This window comes from Megalobrama amblycephala, linkage group LG19 (assembly GCF_018812025.1).
Source record: "Megalobrama amblycephala isolate DHTTF-2021 linkage group LG19, ASM1881202v1, whole genome shotgun sequence".
Classification (NCBI taxonomy): Eukaryota; Metazoa; Chordata; class Actinopteri; order Cypriniformes; family Xenocyprididae; genus Megalobrama; species Megalobrama amblycephala.
The window spans coordinates 2,268,754-2,289,164 of record NC_063062.1 but is presented as its reverse complement, the minus strand read 5'-3'; the positions used below and the strand labels follow the sequence as shown (position 1 = coordinate 2,289,164).

At 35.7% G+C, this 20,411-nt stretch overlaps 1 protein-coding gene across 1 annotated transcript in view; it reads right to left on the bottom strand.

The window, feature by feature from the left end:
* Positions 1-20,411, bottom strand: part of fbn1 (fibrillin 1) — an 83,902-nt gene that overhangs the window by 54,893 nt on the left and 8,598 nt on the right. The window contains exons 7-18 of the mRNA XM_048167952.1: positions 19,210-19,407; positions 15,623-15,748; positions 12,307-12,432; positions 10,539-10,691; positions 9,595-9,819; positions 8,680-8,826; positions 7,107-7,226; positions 6,901-7,026; positions 5,630-5,752; positions 5,002-5,124; positions 2,370-2,522; positions 2,023-2,076 (exon numbers count right to left, since the gene is read on the bottom strand). Coding sequence (XP_048023909.1) covers positions 2,023-2,076; positions 2,370-2,522; positions 5,002-5,124; positions 5,630-5,752; positions 6,901-7,026; positions 7,107-7,226; positions 8,680-8,826; positions 9,595-9,819; positions 10,539-10,691; positions 12,307-12,432; positions 15,623-15,748; positions 19,210-19,407 — 1,674 coding nt within the window. The remainder of the gene's footprint in view (positions 1-2,022; positions 2,077-2,369; positions 2,523-5,001; positions 5,125-5,629; positions 5,753-6,900; positions 7,027-7,106; positions 7,227-8,679; positions 8,827-9,594; positions 9,820-10,538; positions 10,692-12,306; positions 12,433-15,622; positions 15,749-19,209; positions 19,408-20,411) is intronic.

Genomic DNA, 20,411 nt, shown 5'->3' with positions numbered 1-20,411 from the left:
ACATTCACATTTATTTATCGTTTTAAAGCAGCTCTACAGAAAATGCATGTGTCTACATCACAGTTTAGAGTGATCTGCTATCAGAGGTGACTGTGTCAAAATAATGTCCAGAAATGTACAGGTCTGAGATACAAATCCTGCAGTTAGCATCATGTGCTCATTTTAGACAGAAACTCATTAAAGCAATTAAGTTGTGATTTATGCAAGTAAACATACATATGCATAAAATACATGGGTGACCAGCCCATATTTCAACCAAAATTCATAAAAAAAATATATTTATTTTATTCATACACATTAATGTTTATATCTAGAGCTATGAATCATTATAGTTATATGCATTCAATTATATTTAATTGCATTATAAAAATATATTATTAAGTAACTGTTTAACAATTCATATTAGTTATCTTAATTATTATTTTTTTTCTTTTGATTGTTGGGTATAATTATTATATTATCATTATTTATTTAAATATAATTAGAATATTAAATAAAGTTATAAAATGTATAGATTAAATGTTATAATATATAATAATATATTTGTTGAATAATAATTCACATTAATTGTATAAATTATTATTTATTTATGCATACACTTCATAAATGCTTATATCTATAGATTTGAATCATTATAGTTATAAAGACTATAATGACATTAAATTATATTTAATTTAATTGCATTTAAAGATCTATTATTAAGTAACTGTATAAAAATTAATATTTATCTAAATTATTATTATTTATTTAGATTTTTGGGTGAAATATGGGATGGATATATATATATATATCAGTGGATACATTCATTTTATTACACTATTTATATATTTATATAAGTATTAATTTATATACATTTATTAATTAACTGTTTAATATTTCATATAGTTCTAAATATCTAAATTATTATTATGTATTATTTTATTTAGATTTTTTGGGTGAAATATGGGCTATATATAAATTGAATGATATTATTTATGAAATATAATTAGAATATTATATAAAATTATGAAATGTATAGAATGACTATTTAATTGTATAATATAAAATATAGAATAATAATACAATTTTTAATAATATTTAACATTAATTTGATAAATTATTATTTATTTATACTTTTTTTCTTTTGATTTTTGGGTTAAATATGGGCTGTATATAAATTGAATAATATCATTATTTAAATAAATATAATTAGAATATTAAATAAAGTTATAAAATGTATAGATTAAATATTACATTTTATAATATAAAATATTCAACAATAATAATATATTTGTTTAATAATAATTCACAGTAATTGTATAAATTATTATTTATTTATGCACACACTTCATAAATGCTTAAATGCTATGAATCATTATAGTTATATACAATAAATTATATTTAATTTAATTGCATTTTAAGATCTATTATTAAGTAACTGTTTAAAAATTCATATTTGTTATCTAAATTATTATTATTATCATTTTTTTCTTTTGATTTTTAGGTGAAATATGGGATGGATGGATGGATATATATATATATATATATATAGTGGATACATTAATTTTATTACATTATTTATATAATTAGAATAAGTATTAATTAACTGTTTAATAATTCATATAGTTATCTAAATTATTATTATGTATTATTTTATTTAGATTTTTGGGTGAAATATGGGCTATATATAAATTTAATTATATTATTTATGAAATATAATTAGAATATTATATAAAATTATGAAATGTATAGAATGAATATTCAACTTTATAATATAAAATATAGAATAATAATATATTTTTTTAATAATATTTCACATTAATTTAATAAATTATTATTTATTTATACTTTTTTCTTTTGATTTTGGGGTGAAATATGTGCTATGTATAAATCAAATTATATATTATTAAATAAAATTATAGTATTAAATCTATCTATCTATCTATCTATCTATCTATCTATCTATCTATCTATCTATCTATCTATCTATCTATCTATCTATCTATCTATCTATCTATCTATCTATCCAGTGTTTGTCCGTACCTCTGCCATCAGTCGTAGTTCCTAGGCCGTAACTGCACAGAGCCGAGAACTCCGCTGGAACATAAACACACAATTTAACAACGTGCTTGCGGATGCCAGAGAACTCTAAACACGTCTGCAGTGTGTGTGTGTGTGTGTGTGTGTGTGTGTTTAAAGTTTGAGTCACACAAACACACTTCAGTCTCAGACATGTGTTGAACCTCTAAAGGAGCTGATGTCATCCATGATGTCATCGATTCCACAGCGAGCAGAGGTGAGGAGTGATGTGTCAGAGCTGCTGCTGAGGACCGAAACTAATGCAGAGTCACGCTAGATCCGTGAGTGAGTGTGTGTGTGTGTGTGTGTACCTGAGTTGAGCGGCGGGCACGGCTGGCACGGCTCTCCGAAGGCATACTCCACGTTGGCGCAGCAGCATTCAGATTTGGTCACAGCGCCGAAGAACGGTCGCACACACTGACCGCGTTTATACTCTCCGTAACACGTGCTGCGCATGTGTGTGTCTGCAGGAGAACAAAACCATCAAAAGCTCCGTCGAGGGACGTGACACATGCTCATTTGAACAAGAGCAATGTGCATGCCGTGATAAACAGCCATTGAGTAAATGACTGCACTCAAGAACAATAAGAGGCCATTTTATGCTCTTTTTTCCAAAGTCTTGATGTTGTTTTTGGGCTCTACTAGATTGAATGTTGATTATTTTCCTCATATTCTCCATTGTTGCAGCTCCTCTCTTCCCAGTCTGTCAGTAACGCCAAAGAGCTTAGAACCCAAAAGGCGAAATTTGACACTTTTTTGGGTAACAGCCACTAGATGGCGCTCCGGTAGTGCAGCCGCCATTATGGGGTGAAAATACTAACTGGACCATTGAATCCTTCACATCTTACACACCTAAAATCGCAATAGAAGCGCAATAGAACAGTTTTTTAAATTAAGTCATCAGTAAATTGTATGTTTTATATATGTTTTATTTTACCAGTTGTGGAATCCAACCATTCATCCATCTGAGGTGACGTAGTTAGCCTAATTTATTGAGTATTTCCATTTTATGCAACTTTACACATTTATTAATAGTAAATGAATAATTAATAAATTTAAGATCATCATATTTGCAGCGAACAATATATTTCAGACCTAGTGGAGTAATAGTAATAATATCTAGGTCTGAATTGAAATATATATATTGTATGTTTTAATGGATCACACTACAAACATAATGATCTTATAATACATGATGCATTGCTGTGTCCGTTATCCCATAATTCACTTGCTTTAACGGACATTGCAAAATCAAGCTGTTATATTCACATATTTATTGTCCAACATTCCCAATTTTTCTGATGCATGTCCTTAATTTAATTTCATATGTTGGTATTAATTCAGTGTTTATAAGCCTTTAAAAGAATTTTAACCCAAACTGACTGGGTTTCTAGAGAGCAAAGGTTTTGTGAAAAAAGTGGAAGGCTTAAACACAAAGTGTGTAAATAAACTGTTAACGGATTTGATGATCACTAGTGATAGTATTTTATTCTGTGTTGTTGGATTTCAGCTTTAATGTACATTTAGTTTTAACAAAGCAGCTGATATTGCCATAGAAACTAGTGGACTGACGACTCGCTTTCACCCCAGAATGGCGGAAACGCAGGACCGCTGCTGGGCGCCGGTGCTGCAATGAAACGTTTTATTGACTGTCGCTTCTTGTTAGTGTATATGTGTATTAGTGATGAACACCTGCTGTTAACAAGCAGAATCACTGAAGAAATAAGAAAAAACAAGAAATACAACTGACTTCAGTCACAGCCTTATTAATTGCTTAATTATCTCATTAACTTTACCTCTACTTTAACATTATTTAGAGAGGGACCATTTAAAGAGTTTGGTTCCAAAACGCTATAACTCCATTTTGATTAATTTGAGTAAAAAGGTGTTTTCTTTACCAAGAAAGTGGCAAGATGAAAACCACTATTTTCTGTTTCAGACTTTCACATAGCATCTTTTGGTTATAAAAACATCAAAAATTCAAATCTACATTTTGATTTTAAAAAGTTTATTATAAAAACCTATTATTTTTTTCCCAAAATGCAATAAATCCATGACACAATTTTTTTTTAAAAATGCAATTAATTCATCAATATAAAAGTTATTTTTCAAATTGAAAATACACAACAAAGTAAGTTGATTCACATATATGACAGAGTCTAAACTTTGCCAATATTTAGGCATTTTACTAAAAATACATTCAGCCGTCGCTCCCAAAATTAATTCAACGGGTCATCTTGTTAATGTTATAAATTATTTGTCATTACCGATTAAAGAGTATCTGGCGCCACCGCACGGTTAAATAAACACATTTGCCGAGTACATTGGTATTAAAAACGGCTTTTAAAAAATGCCTTCAATGTTTACAGTGCGTGGAATGGTGCGCTGTGATTGGTTGAGCGGATATATCGCGTTCTGCAGAAAAAGGAGACTGGCGTTTTTTGAAAGGGAGAAAACATGACAGAAAAACACGACGGATATCGCACTTTACGCAAAATTAATAAATGACTTTTCAATACCGACCAGATACAATACTGATTTTGGCGTTGGAAACTCAATTTTTTTTAAAATGCCGTTTATCGCGTTTTGGAACCAAACTCTTCATATTCTGTTTAGTTCCTGTCTCTATGAAGCCCCTCCTTCTGAAAAGCACAATGTGCTCTGATTGGTCGGCTGGAGCAGTGTGTTGTGATTGGTGTTTGGGAAATGCCCCGCCCCTTACCATAACCACCAGTTTCAACAAACAAGCAGGCCCCGCCCCTTCATTCTGCGCATGAATTATTTAAATTAGGAATAAAACTCAAGACTACAATGGAGGCGTTTCAGAAACACAGAGAAGAACTGGAACTCTGCAGAGCTTTTTCATGATCAAACATCAACATCACATGGAAGAAAGCATAAAGAGTCTCAAAACGGACTCCGTGTGCATGTGGTTGCGCTCACCTACGCAGACGCGTCCGTCCAGCCCCACGGCGAGTCCCGGCATACACTCGCACCTGAACGAGCCCTCCGTGTTCACGCAGTGACCGTTCATACACATGCCGTTAACCTCACACTCGTCCACATCTGACACACAGAACACACATGATCTTTACTAAACAATAAAAATGAACACAAACATGTTAAAGCATGAGGATATTCAGATCTCTAATCGACGTCTGCTTTCGTTATACAAATAAGAGCTGCTAAACATCTGCTCTTGTGTGTCCATGAAGTCAAACTTTGATTTCAGGGTGAACTATTGAGATCTGTAATACCCATAATTCATCTGAACCCAGACTCTCTCTCTCTGTCTCAGAGCTGAAGCTGAGCACAATCAGTGTGTGTGTGTTTCCTGAGTGCTAGACTTGTTCCTCTTGAGACTATACAAATCATTAATGAGCAAATACATCATATGCATGACTTCAGTGTGTGTGTGTGTGTGTGTTCAGGTTTGTCTGTGTTTATGAGGGCCAAATATGTAAAAAGGTCCTCAGATGATGTTCTGATTCAGACCAAATAATGTCAGCAGGTTTGTGTGTGTGTGTGTGTGTGTGTGTGTGTGTGTGTGTGTGTGTGTGTGTCCACTTACCCACACAGAATCGGCCAGTGCCATCCAACAAGTATCCGGGTTTACAGATGCACTTGAAGCTGCCGTCCTCATTAATGCACATGCCGTTCAGACAGATGTTCCTAATCAAACACTCATCAGTATCTGAAACACACACACAATACAACCAACACTTAAACAGGGACGTCTTCATGAACATCCAGCACTTTTTCCAGCATGCAATTTTTTTTACATGTTTTTCTTTATTGACTTTATTTCTCATATTCTCTTCTGATGCAAAACAGAATGCAATATAAGAATAGAAACTAAGAACAGAATAGTTAAATGTCTGACAACTTTTTATATCCATCAAATAGCCCCAAAAGTTTAGTCTAATGTCTAACTACTATCGCAATCATCATTAAAGACTTTTGATACTTTTTCCAAAATATATATTTGTTTTTCATGCATGAAAACCACGTACACATACACTGCCCTCCAAAAGTTTGGAAACGCCCTAGAGAAGTGGGGTTTTGGACAATATTGGCATGAATCCTTTTTAATTTGTGATAATTTTGCACTGATAAGGGGCAACACAAACTACAAAAACATATTTTATTATTTAAACAGTTTATACATAGAAAAAACTTCATCAAAATATCCAGCATTAGCAGCTATCTGACCTAAACTGGGTTCTGATTGGTTCATTGTATTCTAAACTTAATTGGCAATCAGTTGTTGAAGCTATTAAGGTGTGCTGACCCAAACATCTTTTACAAACCTGGGCCAAGTTTAAACCAGTAACCAGCATCACAGCTGGCAAAGGGGCATATTGCCATTATTATGTAATCAAAATGAAAATTATTATTGCTGGTCTTCAATGATAATGTATTTGCACCAAAAAATGATACGGATTTATGCTGATATCGCCCAAAACCACACTTTGCCAGGGGTGTTTCCAAACTTTTGGAGGGCAGTGTATTTCTTTTTACAATCAAGCACTTTCCAACAAAACAAGTCCAAGCATTTCAAATCTTTCTAAAAACTAAATTCAAGCACTTGTCATTTACTCCTCCCCTGAAAACAGGCCACACCCACTCTGACTCTACCCTTGCAGTTAAACCCCACCCACTCCGAATGTTCCCACCCACTCAGACTCCGCCCACATGAATGCCTAATTGTCCACATTGCTCAGTGTAGATGGGATGGTCAAGAGTATTTGTGAAACCTGTTTGGAAACAATCAGTATTTTTGCATTCGTAATTTTGACGTAATTATGATATAATTTATTATATTAAATTACGATGTCTAACCTTGGCAGTTCCTGCCGTCCGTTGAGATCTCAAAGCCGGCGTTGCACACACAGTGGAAGCTTCCCTCCGTGTTGACGCAGCGCCCGTTGTTACAGATGCGACCGTTGGCCACACACTCGTCCAGATCTACAGAGAACACACAGACGTGAGTGTGTGTGCATGTGTGGGATGTGTGTGTGTGTGTGTGTGTGTTTGTGTGTCATTACCTCGACACTCGGTTCGAGTCGCAGTGCTCTGGAATCCAGTGGGACACTGGCAGTAATAGGAGCCGTGTGTGTTTATACACTCTCCGACTGCACAGGGCTGTCGCTCACACTCATTGTCATCTGAACACACACACACAAGTGAAATCACACTAGCTATGTTTCCATCCACCTATTTTTGTGCACAGTTTGGGATATAGCATTAAAAAACGCAGCAAAGATGCGCATAAATTCTAAAAAAACGTATGCACACAATTGAGGCGGATAACTTTTTTATCCAAAAAGAAGACGTGCATAAACTATGACACATTTACTGAATAAATCTCTCATGTGACTTTGCCTCAGCAGAGGCTGTGATTGGATAACTGGACTAACCAGTGGACCAATCGCATCGCAGCATCTCAAATGTTGGTTTGGTGGTTCTGAAACGCCTGAGTCAAAGTCTGTCATTATTCATCTGTCATATTTCAATTTTGCGCAACGTTGGATGTAAACTTGTGCCGATATTCGGTAATGTGATATATGCACGATATTGTTATCGTGGGCACTTCAAAATACCGTAAATAATAATTTATTACCAATTATTCAAATTTTTATAATGCATTTAAGAATACTTTCCCCATTAACTGTATAAAATGCACAACACCGCTGTATTCTATGCGCTCAGATGTAAACAAGCCCAATGTGAATGAGAAGCACATGACGGAACGAGTGAAGGAGACGCGCTGAATGAAAGTGCACGTTCACTCTCTGACAGCAGAGGGCGCTGATGGAACAGCAGAAATGCAGCGGTTACCCCGGAAACCCCGCAAACAAAGCAGCTGCGCTAGTGAAGTTTTTAAAATGCTTCAAACAGACATTCGTTATTTTGTAATCTCTGTTGTTCATCACAGCACCAAATACTTAAAGACTTAATAGGTTATTTATCTTCAAACTTAAACATTTTTATATTTTAATCTGGACTACAACATGATTGGATTATTTGTTATTGTTCAGTAAATCTTTGAGACATACGGCTTCATTAGTTAACATGTTAATTCATTATTACCAAACTGACCATGAAAAATACTTATAAAGCATTAATTATTCTTAGTTCATTTTTATTTCTTAGTTACTGTTTAATAACATTATTAAAATCAAAATAACTTATTTAATGGAGCTGAGATCAAACTAACAATGATCAGTTGTGTTTCTTAACTCACATTAACAAAAAATAACACTTTCTGTAACAAATGTAGCTGTTGCTCAATCTTAGTCAATGCATTAAATAATGAGATATTATTGTAAAGTGTTTCCTGTTGTTCTTTATAGCCTAATTCTTTTGCACTTTTAATCTGTTTGAAAATTTTACTTTATATATTTTTGGTGTATTGTATTATCGTATTTAAACATATTCAGAGTTATTTTTATTACAAAAAGAGTACCTAAACCTGTTATACTATGACAACACTTTTTTTGCAACTTATTTCAATATCGTGATAATACCGTATGCCGCGATAAAAGCTTCAGCAATTAATCGCAACATGATATTTTGATACCGTCACATGCCTAGTTAGATGGAAACAAAGCTACTGACCGATGCATTCGCCGCGTCCGTCCAGCCTGAAGCCCATGTTACACTCGCAGCGATAGCTGCCCGGCGTCGGCACGCATCGGCCGTTGACGCACAGATTACGAATCACCTCGCACATGTTCCTGATGCTGACGTTCTGAGGCAGGATGACTGAAAGAGAGAGAGACAGGAAGGCTCAGAGTCTCAACACTGCGGTAAGGAAATTAAATGATTTTTAAATTCACCTAGACAGCTTGATAGAGAAAGTCGAGGCATGCAAAACATGTAAAGCTGTGTCGTCAATGGAAATTAATTTCGTACTTCTGAAAATATGTCCAAGGGGCAATACATAAATAATAAACAGAAGAGGTCCCAAGACTGAACCTTGGGGAACACCAACGGTAGCATAGCTCAGATCTAAAATCTTTTAGTTGTAGGAACTGGACACTTCAATGGTCCACTTTAGACATACTACTAAGTATCAGTAACTTGTCAAATATGTGTCAACTAGTTCTCATTAGAGTATTAGTAGACTGTTCGGTTCGAGTTAGTAGAATAAGTTGACATGTACATGCAAAGTTACTCATAGTTAGTAGAATGAACCATCAAAAGAGTGTGTTACCATATAATCTTACAACTCCATGAGCAATTTTATTATTAATACGCATTTTTAAAGCCAAGCTTTAATATATTTGATCAGATAGAAAGTGAGTAAATAGAAAACAGAGATCCTCGCACACCTGCATTATTCATAAGTGATGGATAAAAGTCCAATAAAAACAAGGAAAAATTATGCATCATTATAGCAAATTAACCTATTTGCCTTTGATCGGATCACATGATCTTGAGACAAAGGTAGTAAGAAGTTACTAAAATATGTTTGATGTAAACATTTCGTATACCAATCCGTTTGTATCAATGCGTGTTTGTGTTTATTACCAGGCCTGATGGTGAACGAGGGAAGGTCAGCAGATGTGGGCCGCAAAGGTATCGGGAACACATCAGGTGGGTAAGGGACATTTGGGTCATAGGGACCAGGACCAGGACGCGGACCAGGACCAGGATACGGACCAGGATACGGACCAGGGCCAGGACCAGGACCAGGATATGGTCGCTCTGGATCAACAATCGTCTGACTAATCAGACAGAGTGTCTGATACTCCTCTGAGGAAAGAGAGAGAGAGAGTTGTTCAGTTTCATATTCTTCAGTTCATTAAAGTAAACTTGCTACATAGTTTCTGTATCATAATCATTATTTATTGTCTGTTTTTTTCTTCCGATATTGCTTGTTGAAACGCAGTTAAACTATTTACTATATCGATTTAATGAAAATAGAAAGTTTCATTGCAAAAAAAAAAAAAAACCCTCCCCGCCAATGACATAATTTTCTGTGTTTTCACTGTTATACGGTAGGGGGCGCTATTACGCATCTTCTGAAAGAGTACAGAATCTCCGGATCAAAACACAGGTGAAGAAGAAGCAGAAACAAGCGATAAAGCATTATGCATGTTGTACGATTTTCTCAGCTTTTATTCAAATTTTTGTTTTTAAGAAACTTTGCCCACATTAAAGTGTTGATAAAAAAAAGAATGCATGAAGCTAGAATAAAACGGGTTTTTAAGTAAAAGCAGAGGGTCTGTTTTTTCTTTTGATACATTGCATGTTCAGATATTCAGAAGAGGTCCCAAGACTGAACCTTGGGGAACACCAGCGGTAACATGTGATAGATCAGATCTAAGGTTTTTGATTTCAATGGTCCACTTTAGACATACTAAAGTATCAGAACTGAGAGACTGACAGTACGATGAACTCTTGTCTTCAGAGATTGAGGGAAACTAACGGTCATGGCATGAGGCGTGTTAAAGCGTGTTGCGTCGGGTCACCTGTTCCGCGGATGGGACACATCTCTGGGACGGTGGATCCAGACCAGCATCCTTGGTTGTCACAGCAGCACTGACTCTTAGACATTCGCTGCTGCAGCAGGTTGGCACAGCGTCCGTTGACGATGCTGGTGTAGCAGAACCCCGTACGGGCATCTGGAGCAGAGCAGACGTTCACACTGCAGTTCAATACAGAGTCACTCCACTTCTGAGTGCTTCACTTGGTTCTGTTACATTTCTGGAGCTAAAACAGTCTCAAAATGAATGTGTTTAAAAATACGTGGCCACACACTCACACTCTCTCACGTACACACACATGCGCGCTATGTGACGGTGCAGTATATGAGTATAATGACAGAGCATCTCCAGCTGCAGGAGAAGCATGAGCGAGAGAGCGGCGAGCGATGATGGAGGAGAAGAGAGGGATGTTTGGCTCAGGAAACGTTTGGAGTGGATCGAGTCATAGCGCACATTCCTTCCACACAAACGCTCCTGCAGAACCGCAGCCAACACACATCAGACCACTGACCCACTTACACACACACAGGACGTTTATTTTTACACTTTCATGTAATAATTCATCAGTTTCAGTTTAATATGCTTTACTGGTCTGACAAATAACTGTACGCATGTTCTGCCAAGGTTAGTTAAAAGTCAAATGACATTCAAAACCCCGTTAACGGTATCAGGGTTTGATGAAAAGCTAATAGTAATTAAATCATAAAAATGAAAAATAAATGATAAATGTTTTGAAAATAAAAACGAATCAAAATAGAACACTTACTAAAATGATAAAAATGTAAAATCAAAATAAAAAAAATCTAAATGAAAGACTAAAAATTATATTCTGAAAATGTAAAATGAAAACAGGTTTAAAAATAAAAATAATCAAAATAAAACTTTAATTCTAACAATGCAAAATTAAAATAAAACATTTTGAAATAAAAACAATCAAATAAAAACACTAACTAAAAATCAATGAAATCATAAAAATGTAAAATGAACAATTATTTAAAATAAAAACAATAAAAATAAAACTTTATTAAATATACAAAATATAAAATGAAAATAAATTAAATTAAAAAGAAAACAATCTCGAAATAAAAATTAATTCTAAAAATAATAATAAAATTTTTTTTAAATAACAATTACTAAAAATAAATAATAAACATGTAAAATAAAATAAATGATTTACAAAAACAATCTAAATTAAACACTAAAAATTTAATTAAAATAGAATTAATTATTGTTATAATAGAATTAATGTAAAATTATAATTATTATTTTAAAATAAAAACAATCAAAACAAAACACCATTTTTTTCAAAACACAAAATTAATAAAATCATAAAAATGTAAATTTAAAATAAATGTTTTAAAATAAAATCAATAAAAATTGAATATTTTATTTGTTTACCTGCATGTCATGTGACCATTAACTTACATCAGCGAACTATGAACATACAAATGTGAACATTGTTAAATTATTGAAATATTAGCTTAAAATCTCAAGAGGACTTCAAGAAAATATTTTAGATCAAAGAGGTTCAGCTGACAAACATATGGGAATCCCTGAACTACAGCAATGTGACATTTTTCTGAGCGAAAGGAGTTTTTAATGAGGAAAAACATGCAAGATGATCTGAACGTGAGTTTGCAGTGGATTGTGGGGGATCCTCCACCTTTGGATTTCATTACAACTTTAAATGTGAACAATAAGAAAACAGTAATAGTTTCTCGGGAGGAGGAGAGCAGGAGGTGGTCAGACTCACCGATGCAGCGCGAGCCGTCCAGCGCCGTGTCGAAGCCCACCGGACACCTGCAGAAGTAGCTGCCGATGGTGTTGGAGCACTGACCTCCACTGCAGAGGCCCGGGATGTGTGAGCACTCGTCAATGTCTGAGACACAACAACCCATCAGACCACATCAGATCCAGCACATCATGGCTGCCCAAGAAAACCATACTAGTTAAAGCAATAGTTCTCGTCATCATCTACTGACCTTCATGCCTTCTGAAACAAACATGACGATCTTCAGGATATCGACTGCAGCAGTAATCGTTATCAACACTACTGTTCAAAAGTTTAGGGTCGGTGAGATTTATTTATGTTTTTAAAAAAGAAGTCTCTTCTGCTCACCAAGGCTGCATTTATTTGATCAAAAATACAGTAAAAATGTGAAATAATTTTACAATTTAAAACAGCTGTTTTCTGTGTGAATATATAGTAAAATGTAATTTATTCCTGTGATCAAAGCTAATTTTATTTGATTAAAAATACAGTAAAAATCACAAAATATTATTACAATTTAAAACAGCTGCTTTCTATATGAATATATAGTAAAATGTAATTTATTCCTGTGATCAAAGCTGAATTAAAAATACAGTAAAAATCACAAAATATTATTACAATTTAAAACAGCTGTTTTCTATGTGAATATATAGTAAAATGTAATTTATTCCTGCGATCAAAGTTGAATTAAAAATGCAGTAAAAATCACAAAATATTATTACAATTTAAAACAGCTGTTTTCTGTGTGTCTATATAGTAATATAATTTATTCCTGTGATCAAAGTTGAATTAAAAATACAGTAAAAATCACAAAATATTATTACAATTTAAAACAGCTGTTTTCTATGTGAATATATAGTAAAATGTAATTTATTCCTGTGATCAAATCTGAATTAAAATTACAGTAAAAATCACAAAATATTACTACAATTTAAAACAGATGTTTTCTATGTAAATATACAGTAAAGTGTAATTTATTCCTGTGATCAAAGCTGAATTTTCAGCATCATTACTCGTCACATGATCCTTCAGAAATCATTCTAATATGATGATTTGATGCTCAAGAAACATTTATGATTATTATCAACAGTTGTGCTGCTTCAGATTTTTGTGTCAAAACCATCATAAATTTTATTTTTTAGAATTCTTTGATGATTAAAAAGTTCAAAAGAACAGCATTTATTCTGAATAGAATCTTTTGTAACATTCTAAATGTCTTTATTGTCACTTTTAATGCATCCTTGATGAGTAAAAGTATTAATTTCTTTTCAAAGCTTTTGAAGGATAGCGTTTACATAAATAGATTTCAGGTTTTACTCGAATCAAAATATATTTTATCTTTAATGCCTTTGGTTTAGGTCGGTAAGTGAAGGACAGTTTAGCTGAGAAACACAACGTCTCTAATCTCAAGTCAAATGTTTCACACTACTAAAGAGCACAGACATCATCTACACAACAAAATCTACACACACACTCGGTTCTGCTTTAAAGGGTTCAGTAACGACTCATTTGATTGAACAAGAAAAAATAAAACTCTTCTGTCCTGCTGTAAACACAAAGAAGCAGCCAGACTCTCTCTGTCTCTGTCCTGTAAACACTGCTGAAAGAGTCGTCTCTGAGCTAATGAGACTCTGTCTGAACAAACTCATGCGAATCTTGTCTAAGTGGTGTCGGGACCGTCGCAGAACCAGCTTGAGTCTGAACGTGCACATGGTGTCAAGCTTTAAAGTGCCCCATTATGCTATTTTAAAGTTACTAATGTTGTTTTCGAGTCTCCTGCAACAGGTTCACATTCATCCAAGGTCAAAAACACTTTAATTTCCTCATAATATCCACTGCAGCATCAGCTCTTTTCTCTCAGTGTCTGAAACGCTTCGTTCAAAGATTCGGTCTCGCGAAACCCCGCCTTTCTGAGCGCTGCTCTGCTGTGATTGGTCAGAAACCAAACGCTCATTATCATATCTGAATCTCAGCTCTTGATTCACAGCGTCTTCTCGACATGAACAACACGAACCAAACTCTTCCAGTCTCAGATACAACTCCAGTGATTGAGGGCGGGGCAAAGAGACACTTTTCAGCCAATGAACACCAGAGGCGGGCATTATGCGAATTAGTTCAGAAGTGAGACTGAATTACTGACGACTCGTTTCTGTTCGGAATCAATTCATTCATTTAGGAGACAAAAACTCCATTTATCTGCACTTTGATCTTTGAAACAGAGCTTTTACATTCACAAACAGCTCTACTGCACACTACATGAAAGGGAATATATTTCATTAGACGACGTTTTAGATGCAGTTTATGTGAGAGAGTTTCTAATGGATGAAGCTCATTCTACTGTAAAACAAACTACAGAAGATGTTTAGCTGAACTAAACCAGATAAAACCCCAAATAGAGAGTCTGAGACGAGAAAAATACACAAAGATAAATGCTAAGAGGAGTTTTGTCTCCAAAAATTCTTCAAGATAGATAAAAACACCCAAAAGAGTCAGTAATTGTCATCCAGTAAGAGTCTAGAGCTGTGAAATGAATGTGGAGTGGCGCACGCTAAATAAAAATGTAAGATTATTAGAAAATACAATTCTAGTCTTTCTACTTCAAAATTTCATGCTTAATTCAATGTGTTGCTCGCCATTTGTTTGTAATTTTATGTGAAACTATCTAAGAATCTCTGAGTGAAAATTGTTTCAGTGCAGTTCATATTGAGGTTTTGTTATCTTAGCAAATCTGAGCATATTTTGAGATATGCAATGACTTCTGAAACTCTAGAGGAGACAGATGTAAAATCATGTTCTTCCACTGTATTTCTGTCTTGTTTTCCAGCACAAATATCTAAACATTCTTAAATCAAGATACGCTTACTGGAGTCTGCATCAAAATTAAATGAGTTTGTGCTCAAACAAGAACAAATATCTGCTAATGGGGTCAGAAAAATAAACTACACACGAACAAAAACAAGATTATTATTATGACCCCATTAGCAGATATTTGTTCTTGTTTTGAGCACAAACTCACTTCATTTTGATGCAGACTCCAGTAAATGTATCTATGTTTAGATATTTGCACAGCAAAAACAAGACAAAAATACTGAGGAAGAACATCATTTTTTGCAGTGAGGAGATGAGGAAACATCTGAGAACTTCAGTATAAGTCTGTTCTCCATTCTCAATGTCACTGCTGTCTAGGAGAAACATTTGAGATGTTAAAGAGATCTCATGTTGTGTGTAGAGACAATACAAACTCCAGCTGCAGAGCCGAACCACGAGTTCTGATGTGTGTGTGTGTGTGTGTTCTCACCTTCACATTTCTGTGTTATTTCGTTGAACTTATGTCCGGCGGGGCATTTGCACTCAAATGAGCCCACAGTATTCACACAGTTCCCCCCCTGACAGAGTCCAGGAATGGCTTGGCACTCGTCCACATCTGCGCACACACACACACACAGAAAGAGAGGAAATGCTTTAACAACACAACACAACAGATGCACTCAAATCAGTGTGTGTAATTCAAAACAGAACAACATCAGGAGGAAATATCGACGTTCCAGCAGAATGAAGCCCTGTCACTTCATGTGTGTTTTGTGGAGCCACAAAAAAGAGCAAAGAGTTATGACAAAACCAATATAGTCTTTCATTTCAATGTGAACAATCAAATGTAAGTAAAATGAGTGTCATTGATCATGTGGCTTTTTATACAGACAGTCAAGATGTTCTTCCATTATGTCACAGAAAAGATCTAAATCATACTGTTTAAAAAGGGGAAAAGGGTGTGTGTGTATATATATACTGAAGCTCAAGAATCTCTGCTGGAGAACATAATCACCATCAGGTTTAGTTCATGTGCTGCTGCAGATTCTTAAACACCTCTGATTGGCCACTGCACTCAACAGATATGTCTATGATTGGCTACAATGATCACGGGAGCATTTGAAAGCATTCCTGATATATCCGCTGATAGATGCCTGCTTTCAAACACTCCCGTATGCATCTGTGTAAGAGCGTCGAAGATGTCTATTTAAAACATGTTTTTAAAGCGTTGATCAAGCGTTGAGCAAATCACTGACGTATCTGTTGAGTGCATGAACACAATGGCCAATCAGACGTGTTTAATGGGTTAGTTCACCCAAAAATTAAATTTCTGTCATTAATTACTCTCCCTCCTGTCGTTCCACACCCGTAAGACCTTCATTCATCTTCAGAACACAAATTAAGATATTTTTGATGAAATCCGAGATTCGTCCATATACTAATCAACACTTTCAAGGTCCAGAAAGGTACTAAAGATATCGTTAAAACAGTCATGTGACTGCAGTGGTTCAACCTTAATGTGATGAAGAGACGAGAATACTTTTTGTGTGCAAAAACAAAACAAAAATAATAATTTATTCAACAATCTCTTCTCTTCTGTCATTATCTTACGCAGGTGACGCAGTAACACAGTGAAGCTTCCGTGTTTACGTCCGAATGCCGGCTCAGTATTGGCCAAAGCTGACCATGTGATCAGCACGATGCATGCGTGTGACGCTGACGCAGGAGCCGGCCAATAACGAGTCGGCGTTCTGACGTAGAACCTGGAAGCGCTGGACGTAAACTACGTATGAGAATGACACAGAAGAGATTGTTGAATAAAGTGGTTATTTTTGTTTTGTTTTTGCGCACAAAAAGTATTCTCGTCTCATTAAGGTTGATCCACTGCAGTCACATGACTGTTTTAATGATGTCTTTAGTTCCTTTCTGGACCTTGATTATATTGCTGTCTATGGATGAGTCTCAGATTTCATCAAAAATATTTTAATTTGTGTTCTGAAGATGATCGAAGGTCTTACGGGTGTGGAACGACATGAGGGAGAGTAATTAATGACAGAAATTTCATTTTTGGGTGAACTAACCCTTTAAGAATCCCTATGAGATACACCGAAGAGACACCATCTTCAGGTTTTTAGTTCAACTTCTCACCTTTATTCTGATGACATAGTTTGTAATTATATGTTCTGTTCAGCTCTGGACATTCTAGTGTAGGTTAATGGTGAACACACACCTGCATCACACACACACACACACAGAAGAATGCAGTCACATGCACAGACACACACTGACAGACAGACAGACAGAGAGGAGCAAGGAAAAATATTGAGGGACAGAATAAAAACCTGATTGATTTGAAGAGAAGTGTGAGACAGAATAGAGAGAGAGGAGACGAAAACGAGACGAGCCCACGCTCACCCTCCCAGAGCGGCTCAGACAGCCAGACGATAAAAGAATTTACCCAGCTGGAGGAATTACAGTCACAGCCAAACCACACACACACACCGGAGTCATTCTGTGACAATACTGAAGATCCTCTTCAAGACCTGCAGCACAGACTGGCACATCTTACCCCAGCACTGCTTTGTGCAACACATTTGTCTATGTCTACTGTCACTGCCGTAGTTTTATTTGTATGGTGCGTTCAGCTCGGTTTTATGCTTTATACGTGTTTGCTCTGCAATGCATTTTACAGATTTGTCTCTTGGAAATGCACATTTGACAGTAGCTTGAGTTGGGATACCGATGCAAATTTGTTTTTACATTTGTAAAAATTGAATCAACCTCAATTTTATAGGGTACATTAGCCTAAAGACATTTCGTAAAAGTACAAATGCACAAAAACTGCTACAGCTCAACAACAGAAAATACTGTGATTATATTCCATTACTCCTTTAATACGTTTACATTAACAATGCAATAAAATTTGATATGAATATCCCACATTTCTGCCACAATACCATGGTTAGAGTTACTACAGTAAATCCATAGTAGATGTTGGTGATTTGTGAATTGAAAAGCCTTCTAATTGGATCATTGTGGCACAAAGTTTCTCCTGTTATCCATGTCAGCACTGTTAAAACTACTTTTACACATGACACATGATCGAGACGGTCAGCGAGTAAATGCATTTGCTCTGAGCTGATAAATGTTCCGTGTGGTGCCGTTTAAACAAGCAGCGCTGTTTCGTTCTGCTTTTTATGTGCATTTCTAAAACAAATTCATGCATTTATCTTTCTGTTCTATAAATGTGAATGAATTTATAGTCCTTAGGTTTCTTTATGCTTTTGCTATTTCAGGCTGGATCAACCTAATGCGCATGCACAGTCCTAAATGCACGTCTGACTGTTTCTATAGGAACCGGAGCTTCTAATGGCCGCTTCAGTGACGCGATGACTTTACCAATCGGCGATTGGCTCTTATTTAGAAGGCAGGACTTATTCCGCCATATTGCGTGTTGCACTTTCTCCCATTCAAAACAATACAAGTGATGCGTTATTCTATAGTCTTTGATATCACTCAGTACTTATTTGAGGAAGTACACTGTAACTACGTCACCTTAAAATAAAGACCTGATAACTTTGAATTGATGTTCATTAACGTTACAGGAAGAATGTTTGTTCATAACTTTGCCAGAACGTTAGCTAATGTTCTGAGAATGTTCCCTGTTAGCTGGGATACACATCATCATTTACTAATTTATTTCAACAATGATTGTAGACATGGACAAATGTATAATATAAAGCATTCTTTTTGGCACAAATGAACCTCAATACCCATCAGCCTTCAGCTCACAGATCAGCAGGTGCATCATCTGACTAATTTGTGTGTGTGTGTGTTGCACTCGTCCTGGAGGAAGTTTTTAGTGTTTCAGAGTTGATCTTGATCAGTGTGTGTGTTGTGGGATCGTCTGGCTCACTGAAGCATGCATCTATGTGTTCTGACAGTGTGTCCTTGTTTGCATGACTGCGAGCATTCCTGCATTAGAACCAAAACCAATCAGACTCAATTAGAGCCGACCCGTCTGTGTGTGTGTGTGTGTGTCTGTGTGTGTGTGTGTGTGTGTGTGTGTGTTCTCACCCTGACAGGCCCCAGAGCGATGGTTGGGAATGAAGCCCCGGCGGCAGGGGTGCGGTTGAGCCGGGCACTGTTCACACGGGTGACCCCAGGCCCGTCCCACTGTCGCACAACACAGCGTCTTGGTGCAGACGATTCCCGTCAGCTGACCCTGACACATCTGGTTACTGACCGATGCAAAACAGGGTCCTGTCCTGTAATCTGGAGGACACAGAACATATTAAATAAAGAGAGACAGGGATGAAACACCTCCATTGTAGTTTAGAGGTTCCTTCCAGGAACGAACACTTCACAATATCCCTCATTTAAATAATTCATATGCAGAATAAAGAGGCGGGGCCTGGTTGAGTTAGTTAGTAGAGTGTTGAAACTGGCGGTTATGGTAAGGGGCGGGACATTTCTCAAACACCAATCACAACACACTGCTCCAGCCGACCAATCAGAGCACACTGTGCTTTTCAGAAGTAGGCGCTTCAAAGAGACAGGAACTAACTAGCAGTCATTACAAATAAAATGTGATTATCAATAACAATTAAATCATGATTCGGATCGCGTGTCAAACCGGCAAACTTCTGAAATCACGTTACTTTGGCGCTCCGAACCGCTGATTCGACACAAAAGATTCATAACGCTCTGAAGCTTCCTGAAGCAGTGTTTTGAAATCGGTCATCACTAAATAAGTCGTTATTTTGTTTTTTTTGGCGCACCAAAAATATTCTTGTGGCTTTATAATATTAATATTGAACCACTGTACTCACATGAACTGATTTAAATATGTTTTTAGTACATTAATGAATCTTGAGAGAGGAAATGTCATTGCTGGCTATGCAGGTCTCACTGAGCCATCGGATTTGCATTTCAAAGATTATGAGGGTGAGTAATTCATGACATTATTTTCATTTTTGGGTGAACTAACCCTTTAAAAATAAACAAAAGCAATATAACAAATAAAAGCAACTGAATAAACATATATATGAATGACTGCCAGATATTAATTGAAACTCTAAACTGTGATGTCAAATGCATTATAGTTGTTTTGACACACTAACGGAACCATAAAGATGGACGCTTTTTATTTGAGTATTGACTTAATATTGAACATATACTGGTACTTTTGCTGTGCCTACGAACATTGGTATTGAAATAAATAATGAAGAATGAATGATGATGAAGAACATGCACTGATGTTCTTACCACATTGATCA